This window comes from Labeo rohita, chromosome 18 (assembly GCF_022985175.1).
Source record: "Labeo rohita strain BAU-BD-2019 chromosome 18, IGBB_LRoh.1.0, whole genome shotgun sequence".
Classification (NCBI taxonomy): Eukaryota; Metazoa; Chordata; class Actinopteri; order Cypriniformes; family Cyprinidae; genus Labeo; species Labeo rohita.
In genome coordinates, this window is record NC_066886.1 from 25,159,948 (window position 1) to 25,187,394 (window position 27,447).

At 41.0% G+C, this 27,447-nt stretch overlaps 1 protein-coding gene across 2 annotated transcripts in view; it reads left to right on the plus strand.

The window, feature by feature from the left end:
• The window catches only part of cd276 (CD276 molecule), a 125,256-nt gene that overhangs the window by 87,943 nt on the left and 9,866 nt on the right, over positions 1-27,447 (plus strand). The window contains exons 7-8 of one of the 2 annotated variants that reach the window (XM_051135253.1): positions 3,844-3,881; positions 26,574-26,852. In XM_051135253.1, coding sequence (XP_050991210.1) covers positions 3,844-3,866 — 23 coding nt within the window. In that variant the 3' untranslated portion in view covers positions 3,867-3,881; positions 26,574-26,852. Of the gene's footprint in view, positions 1-3,843; positions 3,882-26,573; positions 26,853-27,447 lie in introns of those variants that run through there. The other variant, XM_051135252.1, reaches the window with a different exon arrangement.

Consider the following 27,447-nt stretch of genomic DNA (forward strand, 5'->3'; position numbering starts at 1 on the left):
GGGTTGGGGTGCTGTATGCAACGGGCAAGCAGCATCGGGCTCCTGGACAGGACCTCGACTGCAATGGCATATCAATTGCCTAGAGTTGTTGGCTGTGCTTCTGGCCCTTCGTCGCTTCCGACCGACGTTGCGTCACAAGCACGTGCTTGTTCGCACCGACAGCACAGCGACTGTAGCCTACATCAACCGTCAGGGTGGTCTACGCTCCCGTCGCATGTCACAACTCGCCCGCCTCTGCTCCTATGGAGTCAAACGTGGCTGAAATCGCTACGTGCCGTTCACATTCCAGGAGAACTCAACCGTGCAGCCGACCAGCTCTCACGGCAGTCCACCCATCCTGGAGAATGGCGACTCCACCCCGAGACAGTCCAGCTAATTTGGAGCCATTTCGGGGAGGCCCAGATAGATCTGTTTGCTTCCCCCGAATCCTCCCACTGCCAGCGGTTCTACTCCCTCAACGAGGCTCCCAACAGCCTCGGCAGGGACGCACTGGCACACAGCTGGCCTCCGGGGCCCAAGTACGCCTTTCCCCCAGTGAGCCTCCTTGCACAGACACTGTGCAAGATCAGGGAGGACGAGGAGCAGGTTCTGCTGGTTGCGCCATACTGGCCCACCCGGACCTGGTTTCCAGAACTCATTTCCCTCGCGGCAGCCCCTCCCTGGAAAATCCCCTTGAGGAGAGACCTTCTTTCTCAGGGGATGGGCACAATTTGGCACCCGCGCCCCGATCTGTGGAACCTGCACGTCTGGTTCCTGGACGGGACGCGTCAGACCTCTCCGGCCTTCCACAGGCCGTGATAGAAACTATCACTCAGTCCAGAGCCCCCTCTACAAGGCAGGCTTATGCGCTGAGATGGGGTCTGTTCGTCGACTGGTGTTCCTCTCGCGGGGAGGACCCACAGAGATGTACGATTGCAGTAGTGCTTTCCTTCCTGCAAGAAAAGTTGGAGCGCAGGCTGTCCCCTTCAACTCTCAAAGTGTACGTTGCTGCCATTGCAGCGTACCACGATGCAGTGGATGGAACATCCCTAGGTAAGCACCAACTCATCGTGAGGTTCCTGAGGGGTGCGAGAAGGGTTAATCCCCCAGGCCGCACCCCATACCCTCTTGGGACCTCTCCGTCGCCCTCCAGGGCCTGCGGGAGGCCCCATTTGAGCCACTTGCGTCAGTTGAGCTAAAATATCTGTCACTTAAGACAGCGCTCCTGACCGCACTGGCCTCCATCAAGAGGGTAGGGGACCTACAAGCTTTCTCTGTCGACGAAGCGTGCCTAGAATTCGGGCCCGGCGATTCTCACGTCATCCTGAGACCCCGGCCTGGTTATGTGCCCAAGGTTCCCACCACGCCTTTCCGCGATCAGGTGGTGAACCTGCAAGCTCTGCCCCTGGAGGAGGCAGACCCAGCCTCTGCGCTGCTGTGTCCAGTTCGCGCTCTGCGTATATACGTGGACCGTACTCGGCACTTCAGACGCACCGAGCAGCTCTTCGTCTGCTTTGGAGGTCAGCAGAAAGGGAATGCTGTCTCCAAACAGAGGTTGGCCCATTGGGTGGTAGATGCCATCTCCCTGTCGTACCAAAACCAGGGAGAGCCATGCCCCTTAGGTGTTCGTGCCCACTCCACACGGAGTGTTGCCTCATCCTATGCGTTGGCTCATGGCGCCTCTCTAGCAGATATCTGTAGAGCTGCGGGTTGGGCGACACCTAATACCTTCGCCAGGTTCTACAACCTTCGCGTAGAGGCCGTATCCTCCCGTGTCTTAACATAGACATCACAGGCGAGCGGGAGTCCGGCTGGTGTCGGCTTGCTGCGCCATTCCTAATGGATCCGTGCGCTATTTCCCTCAGTTGTTCCCTCCGGCGAACCTGGGTCCTCCATGCCCCGCAGTCAGGCCTAGTGCGGAGTAGTGCTTGTCTGTGCTCCGGTTGGGTCTCCTTCGCCCAGCAGGTTGTGGCAACATGTTTCAGTATTTTTCCACGGTCAGCCAGAAGGCCGATGTTTCCCTCATATATCCCTAAAATCTATGGATATATTGAATTTCTTGTGTTCCACATGTAGAGATTTCATGTGCTCCGCCCCCCAACTCCTGCTTCAGTACAACTGGCATCCCTGTGGGGCCCCCTATTGGCCCCCAGGGCGTTGGGAAGGTTACGCTCATATCCGTCTGCTGACACGTCCGCCTGTCGGCACGCGGTGTGTTGCGTAACGCGACGTCTGGTTCGTGGCCTGTTCCATGGGTCTGTTCCCATATGTAACGTCGTAGTGAAACGACTGAAGGGGAACGTCTAGGTTACGTACGTAACCCTCGTTCCCTGAAGGAGGGAACGGAGACGTTACATCCCCTGCCACGACCTGACGTCGCGCTGACGCCGGGCTGCAGCTCGGCTCCTCAGCAAAAAAGCTGAATGAGTGGTTGCACGCCGCCTTCTTATATACCCGTATATACGGGGAGTGGCTCGGCATGCATGCAAATACCACTCGCCAATGTTCATGAATGTTCATTGGCCTTTTGAATAAGGCTTGGAGATGATTGGACTCTCAAGCGAGTTCCCATAGGGTGTCCATCTAAGAGATAATCACCCTGTTTAGAAAGAAACCATCATATTTAAAAACATGCTATTAATCATATCATAAAATAAAATATCATTTGTTGTTACTACTGTAAATCTATATTAAATTATGGGACCTTCTTCAATGCTTGCAGAATTTATTAAACAAAAAATAATAATTATTTTTATTTTGTTATTTTTTATTTTTGTATAAGTTAATACTTGTTCAAAACAAACATTATTTTTAGCTAAAGTATTTGTATCAATACCATGCAGAACATTTACTCATTTGCTATCTCAAACATTTATATGATTTTTAAAGAAAATAAACAACTTGTATGATTTATTTTCACACAAAATCTGTTGCTCCATAAATGTTCAGTACAAATGTATATACCTTGGGCACAGCGAAAAGCATGTTTTTTTTTGTTTTTTTTTTTTTTTCTTAGGGGTTGCCTTTAACTTTGTACCCTTAGGGTACAAAGTTAAAGGCACCCCCTAAGAAAAAAAAAGGGTAATAATGACTATTTTGAATATTTTTGGCTATTGCTACAAATATACCCATGCTACTTATGACTAGTTTTGTCGTTCAGGGTCACATATATGGTGTAAACTTTAGATAAGTTTTAACTTTACCATGAATAAAGTAAATAAAGTGACAAAACAACACAACAAAATGACAAAATTAAACTGAAAACATAAGCTATAAAAGTATATCTAAAATAAGACACTTCAAAACATTCAGACTTAAGACTAAAGAGTTTACATGCACACAGAAGAGAGTATTTATAACACACACACACACACACACACACACATTCTTCGTTTCTCTCTTTTTTTTTCTTTTTTTTTTCCATTGACGTCATCATTATAGAATTTTTTATGCCATTCATGCCGTGTCTGTCTGGCATGGGACTGCAACCCTTGGCAACTGAACTAAGAACCCCAGGGATCTCCATTCATCCAGCTCCTTCAGACCAGCTCTGTGTGCCCATGTGTGCATGTGTTTGTGTTTGCATGTATTGTGTTGTGTTGCTTACTCACAGTTAAATGTCAAATACTGTGGCACGTCTAAAAAACAGCAGCAGAAAACACAGGTCTTGTGTTTGAGTGTTGGGCAGGTTGTAATGATGTTGGGTGTGTAGACTGCAGTTTGCTCTCCAGGGAGTATAAGCCTGAGATGGTTGTTACTTGCTCAGACCAGCTCAATACTGCTTTTTTTACTTGCCTTGAGTTGTTTACCTCTTCTTTTTTCCACATCCTTAAAGAAAACTCTCTTCTTCTCTCTTTGTTTTAGCCGCAACACCTCTAAAGAGCTAAAGTTGGAGACCACAGGTAAGACTCTTTATCATTCAGCTCAGTCCAAAATATTCTACTCTTTCCCTGGTATATTTACAAACAGTTTACTCTGTACCCTTCAAACTGTCAGCATTAGCAAAAAATTGCAGGTGTTGGTAATGTTCCAGTAATAATGTTTAAATTAAGGTATTTCTAGCAGTGCATGGTTTTATAAGCATGGTCCATTTATTTTATTACATGTAATATATGCATACATACATGCATGCATGCTAGGGATGTGCGCAACAACTAATTTGCTAGTCGTTTAAACAAAGTTTTGTATCCGACTAGTCTATAAGCAAGATACCCCCAAAAGGTGGTAAGAAAACAACCTATGTACGTGCATGTATATAATAGCCTACATTTGAAATACTTATCTATAAATCACTGTCAAATTCCTCAATGAATTCCGCTTGCAGTACGCTTGCCTCGCGTTATCATCATCAATTTTAGGCAATCGTTAAAAAGGAAACAAAAGAAGAGCATACACTCTAAGCCAATTTGATATTACAGCATTTACACGAAACTTTTCTGATTCCTTCTAATTCAAAATAATCCCTCACCTTAGTCTTTCGCGTGGTCATGAGGTTTCTATAAGGGCATGTGAGGTCTGAGGTAAAAACTTAGTTTTCGCCCAGATACACTTTTAAAAATAATGTATTATTTTTCAAACATTTCATTTTAACTTATTTAAAATGTTTTAAATGTAACATTAAAATTATTTCAATTTCAATGATAAAAATCATGTTTTTTTTTTCTGTCATGTAGTCGACTATTGTTTTCAGTGTCGACTAGTTGGAGCTGTACCGTTTAGTCGACTAGTCAACTAGACCCACACATCACTAATGCATGCATATATGATTTAATTTCATTTAATACATTTAAAAATACACTTTAAATATTAACATATATACAAGGTGCACAGTGTCATTCACACAAACACTAAACACCATCATGGTCACATACATGAAACTGAAATAATGCAATAAACATTGTAACATAACCCTAATGTACAAAACTGCTAAGAAAAAAAAAACAAAAAAACATCACATTTAAAAAATGTAACACAGGGAATTCTGGGAATGTCAATTTACAGTTATTCACTGTGAATTTTATGTTTTTTTACCGTTTACCATTTAACAGGTTTTTACTGTAGTATTTTTACAGTTTTTTACCGTTAAATTCACAGTCATTTTTTACTGTGTAGAATAGTTTAAAAATGTATGAAAATATTGTTTAATAATGCACAATATAAATTTCTATATATTTGGTATTTCAAAGATTCTGAAAATCCCCCTTGTGTTACATATATGGTTATGGGTAATTTGTTCTGAAAAATTAATGTAATTCCCTATACTTTTTTTTCTATATTATTCCATTTTAATTCAGTTTAAATTCACAGATTTGCATCCTGCTGGCTCAATTGAAATTCAGTAATTGGATCGGTGATTAAAAGCCGTTTTCAATTCAGTTCTGAATGGCACACAACCCATCTGTGACAAGTGTTTTCGAGCAGCATGTTCTGCGGCCATCTCCATTTTAATAAAGCGTCATTATCTTTATTCCGTGAAGGACGTTCAGAAGTTCCAGAAGTCTTGACATTCTGCTTCGAATAATAACCACTAGGTCAATGGTTGCCATGACGAATTCATTTCAGTGTCAAGTCATTAAAGTGGCCTGTTGGACTCTCCTCTGCCCTACCATGCTAAGCCTGATTACTGCTAATCACCCAGCCCTTTGAATCATTAAAAAGCCAGACATAGGTGCAAATGTATAGGGACGAGGTTGCAGGAGAAAAAAAAGAAAATCTATTTGAAAAAGAGGGGGAGTTAGAGAGAACAGAAAAAAACTGCCTGTTGCTAAGACAAGGAAATTAAATGGCATAGTTTGCTTTCCCAGACACGTAGGTGGCAGACTGACACACTGACATCGACAAGTCACACTATTTTTAACTGCCACTCTCACGTCTTAATTACGAAGTAAAGAATAAGCGAATCTGTCTCTCGTGTGATATATTGGCATCGTGTTTTTAATCTGAGACTATGCCAGTGCGCTGTCTAGGGACGTTAGCTTATGTTTTGACAAAACACGAACATCATCTAGATCACAGCAAATTATGTAGACGTGTCCATCATATAGTCAAGTAACCAAGCTTGCTGAGATTAGGAATATTGAATTAATATTATCATGATGTCTAGATGATGTTGTTTTTTTTTTTTTTTAACTCAACACCACAATCTATTTTGTTGCTCTCTGTGGTGAGGAGGAAGACTGACCCAGTGCCCCTGGTGATGTCCAGTGCGCCCAAGGCAACCTGCACAGCTTTGTTTCCTGATCAGTGTTTGTTTGCACTAGGCTATTTTTGGACATTGCATCATGAACATTTGTAAAAGGCCTGAGGGCTTCCTTTAGTTTCATAACATCATCCTTCTCTGCTGTTCTTCTGAAAACTGTGTGTCTGATTCATACAAATTAGATGTTCTTGACCTGCAAGAGCTGTTGGTTGGTAAAGAGTCTTTGAGTGCATCAAATAGGAAGGATATCACATGCGTTTTTATTCAGGAGGGAAGATGAATGAGGGAAATATATTTTCCCAGCAATGGGAAAATTATTGCTATACTGTCTGTCCTGCGGTGTGTGTTTTTTCTTCCCTTAATATTGTTTGCATTAAGATGATAAAGGCTGATTTAGTTATTGCTCTGATATGACTACTGAAACTTAAAAAAAAACAACAACAAAAAAAAAAAAACAGGAGAGGTTCAGGATCAAGCATCTCCATATATTATTTGTATCCATTTAGATTCATAATTGCCTGTTTATATGGAATAACCCCTAGATATAGCCTAAATCAGCTGAGGACCATCTCAGAGAATCCTCCAGTTTATGTCCTGGAGTTCCATTTCAGAGAGTTTTCCAGTTTATGGTGCATGTTGTGGTTGACAGTGTCAAAACAGCATCTAATAAAAACCAGCACTGATATTTTACTTGAATCAGTATTTAAGAAGGACATATGAGCCTTTATTCAAGGGAAAATATGGAGATGAAGTGATAAATAGGACCTTGTGACCAGCATATGCTTTTTTTTATAAAAAATAAAACAACAGCTCTTTGAATGAGCTGCAGCTATTCTAATGCTTTTTTGGGGGGAAATTGGTGAGGAGTTGCAGTACAGTCTTTCCTGCTGGTATGAATGTGTGAATCAGTTTTTCTGAATTTTGTTTGCATGCAGAATTTATGTTTATGTGCTTTTGAGATAATAGGCTGATTTAGTTATTGCTTTGACATGCCTAGTGAAACTAAGAGTTTTTAAAACAGGATAGTTCCAAGAATAGAGCCCTGGGGTTCTCCACTTTTAACAGATGCCCAATTAGATTCATAATTGCCTGTTTATGTGTAATAACCCTTAAATATGACCTAAATCAGCTGAGAGCTTAATCAGCCTAAACCATCTATGAGAGTTCTATCCAGTCCTGTCCAGAATCAGTATTTAGGAAGGAAATATGAGTCTTTATCCAGAGGAAAAAATGTAGTTGAAGTGATAAACAGGATCTTGTGACCAGCATATATACAGTATTTTTAAATAAATAAATAAGCAACTTTTTGAATGAGCTGCTGCTATGTAATTGTCTTTTTTAGGAAGGTTGGCGTGGAGTTGCCGTACAGTCTGTCATGCTGATAATGATTGTGTGAATGATTTTTTTTTTTCTGCATGATTCTGCACGAACTGATTTAGTTATTGCTTTGACATGACTACTAAAACAAAAAAAATTTAAAACAGGAAAGATCCAAGAATCGAGCCCTGGTGGTCGCCACGTCATAGAGATCTATTTAGATTCATAATTGCCTCCAAAGCAATCTTACAGTACATATAATTTGTATGAATCATCAAAACAACACTATCTAATGATATTAAGACAGGCGTATCATTGTTGGAGCATTATTAATAAAATGAATACATACCTGCAGGGTGCGATTTGTGAAAAAAGCAGAGGGGGGATGCTTTTGAAAACTTTTTTCTCTCTCCATAGTTGGAGGCTCCCCCCTGCTCCAATAGGGCTATAGCCTAAGTAATCTAATGTTAGTGTAACCTGTTAACAATGCACATTATATACCCATCGTTTTAGGCAAGTACCGACTAATGAGTGTCATGTTATTAAATGTTTTTAATACAACGGAAACTGTGTCTAATGTAGGGCGACCACCTGTCCCACTTTCCTGTACCTCACAGCATTTTTACCCCTTGTCCCGTACGTCGCATATTGAGAAAATGTCCCGCATTTTCATCGGTCTGTTGGTTTTTAATGATCATATTAGGAAAACATCCATGCGTTCTTTTGCCTTTTTAAGAAAGCTTTTTATTTTTTATTTTTGTGGAATAGTTTCTGTGCAAAGGATTTTGCAGACCTCATCAAGTGATCTAGAATCACCAATGGAAATGGTCGAGCGCACACGGAAAAACACAATATTCTCCATTCATTTTAACAAATAAAAAAAAACAAAAAAACATGCAGCTTTCAGATGCGACTTTCTTGTTATTTTAATAGTTAATTTGAGGCTGTTTCTGTGGCGTTATTTTAATGACAAATCTCTGGAGCGCATTATTGTAATGCCGGGGTGTATCAAAATGTGCAAGCACAACTCTCTTTTCTCGCAAATTCATTCTCTTCACTCTCATAAAAAGATGCGCTCTCTCTCGCTTACATGTGCGTGCTCAGAAACACAGATCAGCGCATATGACAACGGATGTAATCAGTATTTACATAGCATAACTGTAGAAAATATATCAGTCTCACATGTGTCCCGCAAAATCACATCTATGTCCCGCAACAGCCATGTAGTCAGGTGGTCACCCTAGTCTAACGTGATCACAATTTAAAAAAAACATTGTAAGTTAGGCCTATTAATTATAGTGATTTCATTTCAAACAACGAATAAATGATATAGAGAAAGCGGGAAAAGAACAAAGCATAAAACGGAGCTTGAAACTCCAAATCAGTAAACCACTGTGTTACAAAATGATTCACTGTTTCGAAGCGCTCCAATCGGATCACGAATCATTTGATTCAAAACGGGACTTTAAAACGTGTATGGCGAATCAATTGATTTAAAACATGACTTTCAAGCATGTATCGTGAATCATTTGATTCAGAACAGGACAAATCGTGTATTGCGAATCATTTGATTTTTAATCGGGACTTAGGAGTGGGTTCGCAGGATGTTTTTATCCCCACCGGGGATAAAAATAATTCAGCAGAGGCAGGGATGCATAGAGCCCATCCCTCCCGGCAAATCGCACACTGCATACCTGGATAAGAAATAGTTGCCTGAGTTGAATATTTTTTTTATGTGAATTGAATACATTTTATTATAATTTATGTCACTACTGCAATTATATTTAATTTTTTTAAAACAGGAGAAGTCCAAGGATCGAGCCCTGTGGGTTTCCGTATGTTATAGAGCTCTATGTCAGGGGTGGCAAACTCTGGTCCTGGAGAGCTGCAGCCCTGCAGAGTTCATCTCCAACCCTAATTAAAACTCACCTTCCCATAGCTTTCTAGTAACCCTTCAGACCTTGATTAGCTTGTTCAGGTGCGTTAGGTGATTAGGGTTGAAGCAAAACTATGCAGGGCTGCGGCTCTCCAGGCCCGACATTCACCACCCCTGCTCTATGTAGATTCATAATTGCTTGTTTATATATAATAATCTCCAAATCAGGCCTAATGACCTAAGTCAGTTGAAAATCATCTCAGAGAGTCCTGTCCAGTTTTTTGAGTCTGCCCTGGTGCTTATTGTGGTCAACAGTGTCAAAAGCAGTACCAAAATCTAATACAAACCACCACTGATATTTTACTTGAATCAGTATTAAGGCGAATGTCATTTTGTGTGTTTACAAGTGCCATCTCTGTGCTAAACTAAAGCCAGATGGGAAATTGTCCAAGCAGCCATTTGAGTCTAGGAATTTGCTCTGCTGATTGAAAACAACATTCTCAATGATTTAGCCTATAAAGAGATTTGAAATAGGTCTGTAGATGTTTAGTACAGAATTATCCAGATGGCTTTTTTTATTATATATATATATATATATATATATTGGAGCAGCTTAAAACTCCAGTATTCAGGACAAAGGAACTATTTCTGAAAGGGGCTATTTACTCTTTTTAATAGGTCAGTTACTGGACAGTTAAACACATTTTCAAAGAAGGATGTGGGCTGCAAGACAGCAGGTTGACTGTTTAAAAATTCTCAGTGTTTTGTAGATATTTGCCTGAAACCTTGACAAAGTATCTAAATGATTATTGTGTTGTTGTTGTGGGGGCTGTATAACCTCAGTGCTACATGAGGACGTGCTGATCTCTTTTGTAATATAACTGATTTGGTGAGTGAAAAACTATGCAAACTCATTGCATTTGCTTTCAGACAGCAGATTACAGGCAACCGGATTAGTTAACTCTGTACCCTTCAAACTGTCAACAATAGCACAAAAGTGCAGGTGTTGCTAATGTTCACATTAATAATCTTTAAAAAAAGGTCTTTCTTGCAGTGCATATTTTCATAAGCATCAGGACTGCCTTTGTTTCATCAGCTTTCGATTTCTTTTCATGTTTTGTACTTCTGTTGTATTTCTCAAAGATGCATTATACTTTCATAACTTTACTGGGGCATCATAGCTAATAATTTCAATCAAGTTATAGTATTGCTTATATTCAGTATACAGATAGACTATTGCACTGCCTCCACGTGCTTGCCTTCTTCCCATAGAGCCATGTGTTCCCCAGGTAAGCCATGCACATGCACCCGGCCATCCACGTGATGTCAAAGAAAACGTGGTTCATCAGAACAGGCCACCTTCTTCCATTGCTCCCTGGTCCAGTTCTAATGCTCACGTGCCCACTTTTGGCACTTTCAGCGATGAACACAGGTCAGCGGCTATGCTGCCCCATACGCAACAAACTGCGATGCACTTTGTATCCTGACACCTTTCCATCAAAACCAGCATTAACATCTTTAGCAATTTGAGCCATAAGTGAATCTTGGCCACCCATGATCCCGTTGCCGGTTTACCACCATTCCTTTCTTGGACTACTTTTGATAGATACTGACCACTGCAGACCGGGAGATGATCTTCATTGGAGATGCGTCTAGCCATCTCAGTTTGGCCCTTGTCAAACTTGCTCAAATTCTTACTTGTCCATTTTTCCTTCTTCTGTCACATTGCTTGTAACACAGCCTGATCGGTGTACTGAATTTATTTATATTTATTTAAAAAATCATTTATATTTATAATTATCGTTTATATTCATACTGATAATTTTAAATTTCATTTTAAAATCTTTCATCTTCATTTTGAAATTCATATTGACAGACTCTTTTGACATTGATTTTAAGTGATGTTTTCTTTAAATCTAACATCATCCAACCATGGAGTTTTATTTATTCAACTAATGTTTCTCTTATTTGCTCCACCAAATTAAAATATGGTTATTTCTTAATTTCTTGTGGGCACAATTACATGAAATATGTGATTTTTTTTCTTCTTTTTTTGTTTCTAATTAATTTTGCTGGAACAGTTTAATATTATTAGGTGTCAAAGTTTTTAGGATAATCAAGTTCATTGCACATTTTAAATAGTTTGCTTGTATTCTCATTTACTAAACTTTTTAAAAGCAGAACTGATCTAATTTAAGAGAGAAAATGTAGGACAGATAAACAATTCCAATAACTTAAAAGAAAAACTATTAGAATAATGTGCACTGATGAATTAAAAGCATTAGAAAGTAAAAGGCATCTATTTTGATTTCATGTTGACTTTTAAAATGCTGACTTTACTGTATTTTGCGTTTTGCCCCATAGCAGTTTTAGACTGATGTGTAATCGTGAGCAGATTAGATGCATGTGCTGTACGCCTTGAGTTGGCCCTAGTCCTTCTATCACTTATCAAAACAGAAATAGAGGAAGCCACAGGCACATTGGGTTCCTGCTTGTTCTGGGAACGTTTGTGAATGTCAGTGCTATTGTAGCAGGGACCTGACACATCACTGAGAGCTGTTATCAGTTATCAGTCGAGCAGCAAGCGCATCAGGTCTCCAGTCTTCAGCTGATCCCGTGAGAAGCCCCTCTATAAACTGTAGATGGAAAGCTGCTGTGATGCTTTGCAGGTGCATCACTTCATGTTCACATCTCTTTTTCACAGTGCCACATTTTTATTTTATTTTTTTCTGGCACAACAGCATCATGACTGCGACTCGATGATAGCTGAGCTCTTTTTAGTCATTTTAGCTGTAAGATCCTTCATATAGACACAATATGCAGTTGACTTGACTAACTTCTTGAGTTTAACTGTAAGTGTAACTAGTTTTCTGCTTTTCTGAATTTGCATTATTGTTGCACAGTCTAAAAGGAGGGCTTTGAGATTTTAAAATCATCCAAAAAATATTAAATGTATTGTTTTGAGTATTGAAATCACATAATGCATTCAGTCTTTAACATAAACATTGCATTCTACCATACTATGATCTGCAAAGTAATTTCTAATGTGGATCAATGTCTAGGAATATTCTTCACAACAGCTATTCCACATGAGTGTAAGGGCGTTGTAAAACTGCTGAGGTTGGATCTTCTAAAATCAAAACCATAATTTTCAAAATGTGCTCTTTTATAACTTCTTCATAATCACAAGAACATTATAAGATGGAAACTCCTACATTAAGTGTCATGTTACAGCATTAATAAGAGATTTTGTCTCATTCTCTCAATCAGTCAAAAGTGTTTTTTAGTAGTCTGTCTTTTTCCTAATGTCCGTCACCCCATTAAAATTCAGAGATGCAACACAAACTTCACTCATACTGCAGAATAAAAATTAATGCAACCCCTAAAGAAAATGTAATTTTGGCATATTTTTTGTAACTTTTTTTTTTTCTCTGTACCCTTCAATCTGAGTACTCACTATCAGAAAAACTCACCTCCTCTTTTGGAGTTGTCGAGACCAGGGGCTATTGTAACGTTTTTATTTTTATTTTAAATTTTTTTCATAACTCACATGACAAAAACATTCATGTATACCGAAAGTAACTGAACCATGTGTTTTTTTTGTTTTTTTTTTTCAGTTTCACTTTCAAAATCAATCACGTTCAGCAGGGAGGGGAGAGAATGGAAAGGGGAGGGCACAGTAACTCATTTGGGGGGGCAAGGCCTGCAAATGCTCCCCTTGGTGCCGGCCCTGTGTATGGATGGACAGATAGAACGACAGAAGTACAGACAAATGGACAGAGAGATAGAATGATAGCTAGACAGAATAATAGACAGACAGGCAGACAAATAAAATGATAGACAAACAGATGGCCAGAATGTTAGTCAGAGACGGATAGACAGTTAAGGACGGATGTATGGACGGACAGAAAGAATGATTGACACAGACAGACAGATCGATGAATAGATAGAATGACGGACGGACAGACAGGTAGAATGACATATGCACAGGCAGACAGAGGCTACGTTCACACTGTCGTTTTTTGGGATTGACAACTGCATTTACTTACAGGTGTGAGTCTTGAAATGTCCCATTCACACAGCAGCTTACAGAAGCTGTCTGTATGAATGTCCAGTTGTCCAGTCCCGTTCACACAGCACATGATCCGAGAATGCAGTCATGAGTCCTGAAAATTTACGAGTGCGAGTTTGGTTATAGAATGCGGTTGTCACACCCATAAATAACCGTACTGTGTGTGTGAACATAAACGTATTAAGGACTCAAATACAGGACTGACAACTGTATTCTACTGCTGTGTGAACGTGGCCAGAATGATAGACAGACAGATGGGCAGATTGGACATATAGAATGACAGACAGAAAAACAAATGAACAGATAGAATGATAGACAGATGGGTGGACAAATAGAATGATAGACACACAGACAGACAGAATGACAGAAAGAGACAGACGGACAGATTGGACATATAGAATGACAGACAGAAAAACAAATGAACAGATAGAATGATAGACAGACGGGTGGACAAATAGAATGATAGACGCACAGAGAGACAGAATGATAGAAAGAGACAGATGGACAGATTGGACATATAGAATGACAGACAGAAAAACAAACGAACAGATAGAATGATAGACAGACGGGTGGACAAATGGAATGATAGACGCACAGACAGACAGAATGATAGAAAGAGACAGACGGACACATTGGACATATAGAATGACAGACAGAAAAACAAACAGATAGAATGATGGACAGATGGGTGGACAAATAGAATGATAGACGGACAGACGAAATGATAGAAAGAGACAGGCGGATGGGCAGACAGAATGATAGAGATAGACGGATGGATGGATGGACATATAAAATGACAAATAGACGGGTGGACAGAAGGAATGATGGACGGACGGACAAACAGATGGAATGACAGACAATGAGAATGACTATACATAGATAGATAGCTAGATTGTTTTGCTGCTGTTCCTTATTCATCTCTTAGTTATAGTACAGTATAGTATAGTAATGCTGGTTCTGGTGTCAGGATGCAAAGTGCATCGCAGTTTGTTGCATATGGGGCTGCATAGCCGCTGACCAGTCAGGGTGCCCATGCTGACCCGTGTCCATCGTTGAAAGTGTGAACAGTGTGCACGTAAGCATCAGAACTGTACCAGGGAGCAATGGAAGAAGGTGGCCTGGTCTGATGAACCACGTTTTCTTTTACATCATGTGGATGGCCGGGTGCATGTGCATCGCTTACCTGGGGAACCTGGGGAGGCAGTGCAATAGTCTATCTGTGTACAAAATATAAGCAATACTATAACTTGATTGCACACAGGCTGGGGTCCTGCTCCACTGCCCGGGGCCTCCACAGCCTCAGGGTATAAACACTAGAGCTGACCGCTAGAGCTTAGACCCTCCACACACACTCACATCTGGACAATCACATGGGCACAGAATTTCACCAGCCTACAGCACCTGAGGCACATCAGATGCCAACCTCTACTGCTTTTCACTCAGGATGTTTGGGTCAAAATATTTCTTCACTAAAGAATCAAGCCCTGTTTTCGTGTACTAAGTCACGCTAGAATGTAAGGGTGACCCTCCAAAGACAAGATCTCATTGGATACTGATCCAGCCCAGGCAGAACACTGTAAATCATTCAGTTTATAGATTGAAACTACTTACTGGAAGACCATGGAAAGGTCACAAGAGAGGATGAATGGAGATCTATGGTGAAAATACCTATAGAAAGACCAATAACTGAATCATAAAAAAACCTCTTTTCCATTACAGTGATTTCATCTTTCAGTTCACACTCATCCAGAAGCTAAGACACTGAATTGGTTTGGAAAAGCAATATCTCTTTAGTATAAATACAAGTTCGTTGCTGTCCTTCTAATATCATTCTAATATGCAGATTTCCTGCTGAAGAAACATTTCTGATTATTATTAATGTTGAAAACAGCTGTAGCTTAATATTTTTGTAGAAACTGATGCACTACTATTCAAATGTTTTGGGTAAGATGTCAAAAAGACAGAAAAAATTGTATTAATTAAGGAAACATTAAATCAATTAAACGTGATAGTAAATACATTTATAATTGTAATGACTGATCAGAAGCCTGAGGATCCATTTGCAGCTTTTATTAGAGAAATCATGTGTTTATTAGAGAGTTCCTGTGCCCTTCTAATGGCTCTTTGAAGGTGGACATGAGCCATGTTCCAGGTCTCCTTACTCCTTTGTAGCCAGTCATTAACAGATGGTAATTCTGAGGGTTCTCCAGACCAGGGAAAGAGAGGCGGCTGGAAGCCTAAGACACATTGGAAGGGTGTGAGACCAGTGGATGGCTTGCGGAGGGAGTTCTGAGCATATTCCGCCCATAACAGGTAGTGGCTCCAATCCTGTTGGTTGTTGTGACAGTATGTGCGGAGGAAGCGGGTGAGTTCTTGGTTAAGGCGTTCTGCCTGTCCATTGGATTCCGGGTGGTATCCTGAGGTGAGGCTAACATTGATGTTGAGATGTTTGCAAAATGCAGCCCAGACACGAGAGGTAAACTGGGGTCCTCGGTCAGAGACAATGTCCTCTGGAAGGCCGTAGAACCTGAAGACTTGTTCCATCAATACTTCGGCCGTTTCAAAAGCAGAGGGCAGTTTGGTTAGGGGTATCAGTCGGCATGATTTGGAAAACCGGTCTATAACAGTGAGGATGGTTGTGTAGTTACGTGAGGCAGGTAGATCGGTAACATAGTCAATGGCAATGTGTGACCAAGGGCGTTGGGGAACTGGAAGAGGCTGCAGGAGACCGGCAGGCCGTTGGTGAGAGGATTTGGATATGTTGCAGGCAGGACAGTTGCGAACAAACTCCGTAGTGTCTCTTTGGAGTGAGGGCCACCAGAAACGGTTGGTAACAAGATGGATGGTAGCGGTAATTCCTGGGTGACCAGAGCTGGGGGAATCATGTACCCAATGCATCACACGTTAACGGAGAGCCCTAGGAACGTATGTGCGCTCAGGAGGACATTCTGGCGGTGGCGGTTCGTTGTCTTGGGCTTCTGTGATCTCGGTCATGATGTCCCACTGTATGGGACCGAGGATGAGGGAAGATGCTATTATGGGTTCAGGGTCGGAGGGTGCAGTGGAGGATTCAAATTGGCGGGAAAGTGCGTCGGCTTTTGTGTTCTTGGAGCCTGGACGATATGTGACCCGGAAATCAAAACGTGTGAAGAAGAGAGACCATCTGGCCTGACGTGGGTTGAGGCATTTGGCTGACCTGAGGTATTCAAGGTTGCGGTGGTCGGTCAGCACAATGAATGGTTCCTTGGCTCCCTCCAACCAATGCCGCCATTCTTCAAAGGCCGCCTTCATGGCGAGTAATTCACGGTCTCCCACGTCGTAATTCTGCTCGGTGGGTGAAAGTTTGCGAGAGTAGAAGGCGCAGGGGAACAGCTTTGGTGGAGAGCCCTGACGTTGCGAGAGTACAGCCCCTATGCCAGTGTTTGAAGCATCAATTTCGACCACAAACCCCCGCTCGGGGTCTGGATGGTGAAGGATGGGAGCCGAAGTAAACCGTTCCTTCAGCTGCTGAAAAGCCCTCACAGCCTCAGGTGTCCACACAAGCCTTTTACCTCCTCCCCGGAGAAGAGACGTAAGCGGAGCTGCAACAGAGCTGAAGTTTCTTATAAAACGCCGGTAGAAATTAGCGAATCCCAAGAATCGTTGCAGTTCCTTGACAGATGTGGGTGGAGGCCAATTGAGAACGGCCTGGACCTTCTTGTCGTCCATGGCTACCCCCTCTGAGCCGATAATGTAGCCGAGGAAGGAGGTAACAGTGCGGTGGAACTCACATTTTTCGAACTTGGCGTAGTAAAAAATCAGTATGTCGTCAATTTAGACTATGACCCATCGATTGAGCATGTCCCTGAATACGTCGTTGACAAAGGCCTGAAACACCGATGGACTGTTGACCAGGCCGAAGGGCATAACGGAATATTCGTAGTGGCCAGTGGTGGTAGAGAAAGCAGTCTTCCATTCATCGCCCTCCCGGATGCGGATGAGATTGTATGCGTTGCGTAAATCTAATTTGGTGAAGTAACGGGCTGAACGAAGCTGTTCCAGAGCCGATGGGACTAGTGGTAGGGGGTAGCGGTACTTGATGGTAATGTCGTTGAGACCACGATAATCAATGCAAGGACGAAGACCCCCGTCCTTCTTCTTAACGAAGAAAAACCCCGCTGAAGCTGGAGATGTGGATGGTCTGATGAACCCCTTAGCCAGTTCCTCCTCGATATACATTTTCATGGCTTCAGATTCAGGTTGAGATAAGGGGAAAATCCTTCCCCTGGGTGGTAGGGACCCTGGAATGAGTTCAATGGCACAATCGTTAGGTCTGTGAGGGGGCAGTTTGGAGGCCTTGGTCTTGCTGAAGGCTTCTGCCAGGTCGAGGTATTCGGCAGGTAGTTCGAGTGTAGCAGATGGTTGGATGGTTATCTGTTGAGGAGGTGTGATGGTCTCATAGGGAAGACAGTTCTGGTTACAGTGATCGGACCGTTGGAGAATCTTTCTGGCCGCCCAGGAAATGCGAGGATTATGTCTCTCGAGCCACGGCATTCCCAGAATGATGGGGTTAAGAGGCGAGTCGATGGCAAACAGACGGATGTTCTCAGTGTGTTTCAAGCCCGTCTTGAGAGTGATGTCGTCGGTGATGAACTTAACCTCGCCTCTCCCCAGGGGGCGACCATCTAGCGCTGCCACTGCCACCTGGGAACCACATGCAACGAGAGGAATATTATGAACATTAGCAAATTGAATATCAATGAAATTGCCAGCGGCACCAGAATCAATCATGGCTGCAGCGGTGATCGTTCTATCATGAAACATCAGAGTTACAGGAATATCGAAGGCAGTTTGATTAGAACGTTTAGAACTCACCGCATTGGTCTTGCGAGGCGAGGGACGGATGGGACAGGCAGCCCGTAGATGACCCTCTTGTCCACAGTACAGACAGAGATGTTGTCGAATTCTCCGCTCACGCTCCTCAGCAGTGAGGTGAGTGAATCCGACTTGCATGGGTTCGGGTTCCGAAGTGGCAGCGGTAGGGAGATGAGGCGTTGTAACAGAGCGCGGTGGTCGTCGAGAGCGGGCGAGGTTATCAATACGGATAGACAGTTCAATAAACTCATCGAGAGATTTACCCTCATCGCGGCAGGCCAGCTCGCTTTGCAGTTCCGATGTTAATCCCTTACGATACAGCAGTTTCAGTGGGTCATCCGACCAACCCGTCTTGGCTGCGAGGGTGCGAAAAGTGAGGGCATAATCCGCTGCGTATCTGTCATAATCTGCTGCCTCCTCTCCGTAAGCCGAGTGATCAAACACCTCCCGAAAGCGTTGCAAAAAGACGGTAAATGAGGGAAATGTGGTGTGTTCACCTTCCCACAACGCTGTAGCCCAATCCAGAGCTCTTCCAGTCAGTAGCGAGCATACAAAGGAAATTCGACTGTCATCAGTGGGGTATAACTGCGGTTGCTGCGATACAAACAGAGAACATTGCATGAGAAACCCCTTACATTTTCCAGCCGATCCGTCGAATTTCTCAGGAAATGCTAGACGAGGGCTGGTGGTGGTGTGGCTAGGAGTGGAGAGGGGTTGCGGCGAGACAGCAGGCTGAGGAGAAATGTCAGCGAGGCGAAGGGCCTGTAGCGTCTTAACTAGCTCCTCCGTGAGTGTAGTGAGATGCTGTAGCTGCTGTTGATGAGAAGCTAGCATGGTAGCTTGCGCTGACACTTCCGTGGTGAGCTGAAACACGGCTGCTGGATCGGTGTCGGGCGAAGTCTTCTGTAATGACTGATCAGAAGCCTGAGGATCCATTTGCAGCTTTTATTAGAGAAAACGTGGTCAGACAGGCGGGGGTCAGAAAACAGCGACAGGGACAGCAGAGAAGAAACAAAGAATGGTCACAGGCAGGCGAAGTGTCGGGACTGGCGGCTAGCAGAGCAGTATCAGAGTCCAAAGCAATAGAGTCCAAAGGGCAGGCGGCAGAGAATCAAACAACGAGAAAACAATCCTAGGTCAAACACAGATAATCCAATAACAGGGAAAAACGCTCAGAAATGCAGCCGGGGCAATACAAGACTTCGCAAAGTGAAAGAGTCCGGAAGCAGTATAAATAGGGGAGGAGATGAGGAACACCTGGAAGGGCAATCAGACCCAGGTACGGGGAACATGGGAAATGGAGTCCAAAAACAGTCAATATTCGGGAGAGGGTGCCCTCCGGTGGCGATCGGAGGGAGCCACAGAAGCCTGACTCATGACAATAATGTAACAAAAGATTTCTATAAAAAATCCTATTTTTTTAACATTTTATTCATCAAAAAGTCCTGAAAATAAAATGTGTCAGTTTTTGTTTAAAGTCAAAATTTAAAGTGGCACAACTGATTTTGACTTAATAATCAGAAATGATTCTTGAGCAGTAAATCAGTATTTGTCATGAAACTGAATTTACATGAAGGGTGATCACATTTATGTTCAAAATACTAATTAATCTATGAGTTGTAACCAAGTTTAAAACAAATTAATTGTCTGGATGACGTCATATTGAATGAATGAAAGTGTGTTTGTGTGTCTGTCACTGCGTGTGGCGTCTGAAATAAGCACATCACAGATTGTGTGAATACTGTAAGCTGTTAATATGAACGCCAAGAAGGCGCTGCTTTATGCTTTGCGCAGCGTGAAACAGGCCTAAAGTAGGTAGTGTGGTCGTATGCTGTTCCAAACATAGCAGAGAGATCTTTATTGCCAAGCACCGGGAGTCTAAGAAATACATCAAAGTCTAATATAAAAAACAACCAGCTCCCTCTAGCAGTTCAGAAAACAGATGATGATTGGAAGAAGGAAGATAGAGAGGATGAGGAGGAGAAAGAGAGCTGTAATTGCAGTCCCACACACCCAGAGCCTTTACTGAAATAGCCTTGCAATTTTCAAGACAAGTAATGCAGTGGCCTAAGCATTTCCTCAAGCCCCCTTTTTTAATCTCAAGTCATTTACTCTCATGTTGAGTTTTAGATTTTGCTCTTTGATGGCCGAAGACTTAAAGTCAACTGAAAACTTTACGTGCATTTGCATCCCGACCTTCGGTGTTTCAGACTCAGCTGAACAATTGATTCTTGTTAAAATTGTATGACAGTTTATGCATGACTGTTTAACATAATGCAGCATGCAGAGGATGTAATTTAATAAAGTCAGTGTTTGATGATTTTACTGATCATCATGGGAGACTTTAACCTCTCTGATATTTGTCTTGCATTTGTCATATATATGTGTGTGTATATACAGTATATATATATGTATATATATAAACAAAAAACCTAAAACACAAAAAAACTAACAAATGAAAAGCCAATAGGATGTTATGAAAACATTGGATCTGGGAGTGGCATGATGCCTTCCTACCTTCATTTTTCAAGTTTTGGACACTGCTTTGACAGGTGTTCTAAACATAGACCCATTTGTCTCCCATTACAGTATATATTTATTTTCAGAAATGTGTTGGCAACATTAAATGGTGTGCAGTTGGTGTGTTTCTGTTTGTGCATGAATGAAAATAAGCAGATCCCATCTCACTGCCACTGTAGTAGTGTTCTCCATTCTGAGAAGTTCAGCAGTGTTTCCACTGTGAGAGAAGAAATGATGTTCAGCCCAGTGCTTCAGGACTTCATATGAAACTTAATGGCTGTCAGAGCGATGCCTTTCAACAGACAGAGCCGATAGGGGCAATTAGTGGCTGATAATGGCTCGCCCACCCACACCTTAAGTAGTGCACTAAAATATTGATTTAATTCCCATCCTATATATTCCCCTTAACCATTTGCTGTCACTCTAAAAATATCTGTCGTTGTGGCAGGCTGTCCATAGAGCTGCCAATGCTGAAACAGTGGGAGTCAAGGGAAAGAGAGAATGAGGCTCTTTAGAATGGAGCTTTACAGTAGAAGAGAGAGAGAGCGTTTGTATGAGACCCTGAGGAGGACTGTGCTTTCTATCAGTGCTGTGAAACGCTGGAAGAGGATGTTCAGAGACGTGAGTGGCGTAATAACGATGTAGAGCCGATCAGGGAAAAGACGAGACCTTCACAATGCCTAATTCATTCTTAATGTGGACTGAAACCAATCAGAGAGTCAACTGTACACTGTAAACAGACACAGTAGAGTTCATTATTGTTGTGTTGCATTCTATCTGTTACACGAAGCAGACAAAATATGAGAAAAACCCAAGATAGAGTTGATGTGAGCGAACTGTTTGACCAGAGAGAGCAGCTTCCCTTCGAGAAACATGGGTTTATACATGTATATCAAGCTAACTACCAATAGTTTTAATTGCTTAAAGAAAATATGGAAATAAAAATTATAGGAATAAAAAAAATAATAATTTTCTCTTATCCAGTAATGTTATATGCTAGTTAATTGCTTAATATGCTAGTTAACTGCTAATAACTAAATACTAACTGCTAAATGATGTTCCAGGCAACACTGTTTCCATTTCAAATCATTACTTTATGTAAATTAAATGTATCATAGTCTTTAACAGATTAACTTGAACTAGAACTAGTGGGCATAAACTAGTTTAAGGTATTTTTAGAAGCCACTTCACACTGGTTAAAAACAACCCAGCTTGGGTTATTTGGCAACCCAGTGCTGGGTAAATATAGGACAGAACACATGCTGGGTTATTTTGACCCAGCTAATTGGGTTAAATGTTTTTACCAAACATGCTGGGTTATTTTATTTAAGTCAACTATTGTTTAAAAAGTATTATATTGCTGGCTTAAAATGGACTGGAACTTACAAAAACACACACAGAATTACTTGAGGCAACAGAAATAATCAAAAGATGAGTATTTATTATTAAGCAAAAACACATGGACAAAATACAAGACAAACTGAATTTATTTTGGGTGAATACAGCATACAGACATAAAAAATGTAACATTTAAAAGTAGCATTTTAATTTTAGTGTATTCAACCCTTCTCTGTAACCGCCTTTTACTGAAATAGCGCTTATTCTCATGGCGGTGTGTCAACAAAATCTGAGCCAGTGAAGGGCTGCTGTTTGCCGGTGTAACTTCAAACTTTAGACTGTGGCCTCGCGTTTCACTCACAGCTGAAAGATGCCGTGACTGACCACAAAACCTGCCCATAAACAAATAGTACTGACATTAAAGAACATATTTCAACATCAAATTAAATTAAACTCAGTACTGTAATGAATCAATTTGTTTTATGCGAGGCAAAAGGCGTTTCCATCAAGACTGGCATCTCGCCCTTATGTTGCGCTGCGTAAAATAGAATTTACAACACAGAAAAGACTTTATAAATGAAATAAAATGTATACAAGCCTTTAGATCGCTGAAGAAGTGCACCAAATCTGCGGCGCAGAGAACCGCTCTCTTCTGTAGAGGACTCAGAAAGCCCGCAAAAAGACTGTAACTCAGCAGCTGTTGTTTTGTCAAAGACAGGCTCAACCCAGCGGTTAGGTAGAAAAAAATAATGATAATAACCCAACGTTAAAAATGACCCAGCAACTTAGTTACAGAAAAACTATCCAGCACCTGGGTAAAAAATATTAAAAATAACCCAATAAAATGACCTGACAAGTTGAACCTAGCATTTGGGTTAAAAAAAATAATAATAACCTAGCACCTGGGTAAAAATATTAAAAACAAACCAATAAAATGACCCGATGGACTAAACCCAGTATGTGGGTTTAAAAAAAAAAACAAAAAAAAAAAAAAAAAAAAACAATATATTTTAGAGTGCGGTTTTGATATAAAAGCCTGCATAGACATTTTCCACACAGAAAGCTGCACAGATCACAAAATGTACATCTGTCTCATAAGTGAATATAGAACTGCACCAAAAAGTTCACACAACCAGTACTAGAAGCTATTGGCTTTATTGTTCCTGCATTATTAATGGATGTTCTGACATGGTGCCCCAAAGGTGGGACAAAAGGAGGGCAGGAGGAGGGGGAGGAGCGAAAGAGAGAGGAGATCAATGACCGCTAATGAACACGCCTGCAGTTTGCCTGCACTCATCACACAACACGGGTCGCCCTCCTCCGAGCCTGAATTACATAACCAGCCTGAGGGGTCAATTAAGAGCCATAGATTACCCACAATGCAAAGGCATGATACACACAGTAGCTGTTGTCCATTTTCTCGTGCACATCATCATAGGTTTGCTTTAGAGTTTCAAATACACAAAAACACTGAAAATCATTTCTGTGTTTGTACTGTTTGTATCTCACAAAAACCTGTCAAGACTATGTTTTAAAATTCAACAGTTATGAAATTCTCTTTCAGAAGAGAATAGATCAATTCAGCTCAAATTTTGTTCTCATTTAATAGTGTCAGTGCATTAAAATAGGAAAATGTGCTTACATTTCATTGAAAATTTTAAAAGAAAAAATAAATGCTTAATTTTATGAGCCAAATTAAAATCATATCTTTATATATAAAAATCATATTTTTGCTATAGCTGTTGAATGAAAGGGTGAATGCACTGAAACTATACTTACATTTATTAAAGCAAGGGTCAACTATAGATCAAGTTATTGTTTACTGATTAAATTTTGCAGAAAACAATGGTAGACTGCCCTATGTAGTGCTGTTGGGGCAATGGACTCAGTAGATAAAAAAAACTAAATGCAATTTGATTAATGCCTTAATCTTCTATCGATAACATTACTGAATATTAATCATCTTTTTAATAAAAAATATTTTTACAGCTTGGTAGTGTTTGTTGTGCTGCCTTTAATACATGCTATGTAAAAAATATTGTTGCTTTACATAAGAATTTAATGAGAATCACCATTAAGAATACTGATTATGGAAGTCATTGAAAGTAAGTGGATGGGGGGGGGGGGGGGGTGCTTAAAGTTTTATTCGATTCAAAAGTCATTTAAAATAATTTCAAAAAGGCAAAAAGTCTTTAAATAAAAAAACAGGCAAAATCTAATTAGTGATTTTGGGCTGATTGACTCGTGTGCTTTTTTTGCATGTCTTGTAATGGCTGAGTTTATTGTTTTTCTCCATCATTCTGTCAGTGGCCATGAAATGGTCAACATCTCTGAGCCTCAGGCCGTCTCTGTCAGCAACACTAACTATCTCCACACACACTGTCCCTACAGATTCTCTCTGTCTGTTAAAGCGTGACACTCACACACATGCATACAGACACAACACTACATCTCTCGTCAGGTCCGATGGGAGTGTCTTCTTCTGCTTGTCTGTTAAACTATTGCTTCATGCACATGAACGCACACATACGCTCTCCTGTGAAGCGCTGCTCTTTCCATCATTCCCCGCTGGAAGCTGTTTTAGTTGTTACATGATTTATTAAACTGTTTTCCTGTCTAATTCATTTGCTTAGGTGTAAATCATTTAGTAGTGCTAAATATACCTGTGTTTACTCATGTATTCAGTTTAATAAAAGTTAAGGTCAGAGCAGGTGCAAATAGGACTGCGTCTCTCAGAATTGTGAAATAAAATTTGCAATTAACTTTTTACCATTTTACTATAGTATAAAAATATAATTTGTGAGATTTAAACTCACAATTCTGAAGGAAAAAAAAAAAGTTAGAATAGTGAAATCAAATTTGCAAATTTGCAAAAAAAAAAAAAAAAAAAAAACAATTATAAAGATATTTTAAAACTATTATGTCTGAGTTGAGTTAGGTTATATCTCATAAGAAACAAGGCCCAAATTGTGATATAAACTCAGAATTCAGAAAGTCAGAATTGTGCATTAAAAAGTTCTATGAGAGAAAACAAAACAACTGTGAGATATAACACAATTGTGTATAAAAAAACTCACCAATCTGAGGGGAAAAATCCGAATCGCAACATATAAACTAAGAATTGTGAGAATTGCAAGAATTGTCATCTTTTTTTTTTTCTTGGAATTTCAAAAAACAAGCTCCAAGCTGTGAGATATAAACTCAGAATTGCAAGAAAAAAAAAAAAAAACAGAAATGTGAGATAACTCGCAATTACCCTTTTGTTTTTTATTATTCTGTGGCAGAAACAGGCTCCCATAGGATTTGGACTACACTGCTCACACTGTGTGTCTTTGCATGTAGCCCTTGTCATTATTTTTCAGTACACTCTTAAAAATTAAGGTGCTTACAAAGGTTCTTCCCAGCAATGCCATAGAAGAACCATTTTTGGTTTCACAAAGAACCATTCAGTCAAAGGTTCTTTAAAGAACCATCTCTTTCTTACCTTTTTATAATCTGAAGAACCTTCTTTCACCATGATGAACCATTTTGTGAAACAAAAAAGTTTTTTCAGATGTTAAAGGTTCTTTATAGAACTTTATGGTTCTTCTATGGTATTGTAAAGCATCTTTATTTTTAAGAGTGTACGCTGTCTTATATTGCATCTCATCCGGTACGGACTCTGCTAACTCAGGATTTATTTTGCTGTGGTTCTGAAGATTCAGCAGTGCTGGATTATTGGCATGTTTCAGGTGTAAATTATAGTTAAATATATCAATTTGAGAAGCCATGCGTGTTTCTGTGTCAAGCTGACAGGATGTACATCAAAGAATCCATGACTCAAGTTGAATCGTATACTCTCTGAAGAATCTCTGAAATGTGCTCTTCAAATAAAAAGTATAAAACACACTTGGTTCCACTAGGATGTGTGTTACATTCTAATAACTGAGTAAGCTGTTGTCGTGTCTGATTAAGGTCTGATAATCAGCTGAGACACTATTACACTGAACTTACACCCGACATTACTGACCAGGGGTGCTTTCCCAATAACGTTGTCTCTTTGCATGCTGCAAAGACTCCAAAAGGTTTACCTCTCTAGGCGTGTTCCCCAAACTATATCTTAAGAGGTTGCTTAAGGTATACCTTCATACTGTCACGAGTCCTGTCCGGTCTGCCCGCCACCAGAGGTTGCCTTGCCATCATATTGACACTTACACTACACAGACTGTTGCACTACACCTTGAACTACATTTCCCATGCTCCACTTCACCCTTTACGCATACAACTGCAGTCAGTCACACACAGTATAAATGCAAGGTCCCAACTAGCTACTTTACGGAGCCTATTCCAAGTTTCCTGTGTCTAATTTAGTCTTGTTTTCTAGTCTTGTCATCCATGTCTTGATCCTAGCCTGGTTATCTCGTCTTGTCTGCCTTCAGCCTGCCCTGGACTTTTCACCTGTCGTGGATTAACCCTTTGTCTTGCCGTCTTGGACTCTGTTTGCTCCTCGTTGGACTATTGTCTGTCAGTTTGGAATACCCCATTGCCTCGCCCTCTGGATTACGTTTGCCGCCGATCGACCCTCGCCTGTCCCTGGATTGCTCTTGTGTCTTGCCCTGTTTGTATATATATGTTTGCCGGTGTTCGACCCATGCCTGTGTATGACCATGTCTATGTCTCAGTTCAATAAAAGCTTGCAGATGGATCCGCCCACTTCATGCCTCGTTCGCTCTTTAACACATACATGCAATGTTACCAGGTACTGTCCATGGCAATGTTGCTAAATTGGTTAACATCAATGGTAGAACCCTGCGCTGGGCTGTTTTCTTAATCCCACTGAATTTTTGAACATTTCCACCCATTCCTAACCATTTCCTGCAAACATTCTAATTTTGTATAATTTTAGCACATCAGGGAGCTGCTATCAATGCGGGGTATTAAAATTGCTTTTGAATGAGCACTTGCTGTTCACTTTCACTTTCAATTTCGTGATCACACGCACTCTGTGTAAAGGGAGCACATCTTACAAGATAAGATTTGTCAATGAACTCAGGATGTGTTGAGCAGCAAATCCTTCAGCATGGTCTTGTCAGTCATCTCTCTTTACTCTTGAACCGTGATCAGTGAAATCTGACTCCTGCAGCTCGTGTTAAATGCAGGGTTGTCAAGTCCGCCTTTTTTCCATGGAATTGAGCTACTTTTAAACTGTTGCCGTGGGTTAATTTGTCCCCGTGGGTTAAAGATTTGTAATATTGCAAAAATTACATTTGACTGAAATGCTTGTGTTAAAATGTTTTGCATTCTGCCTATGAT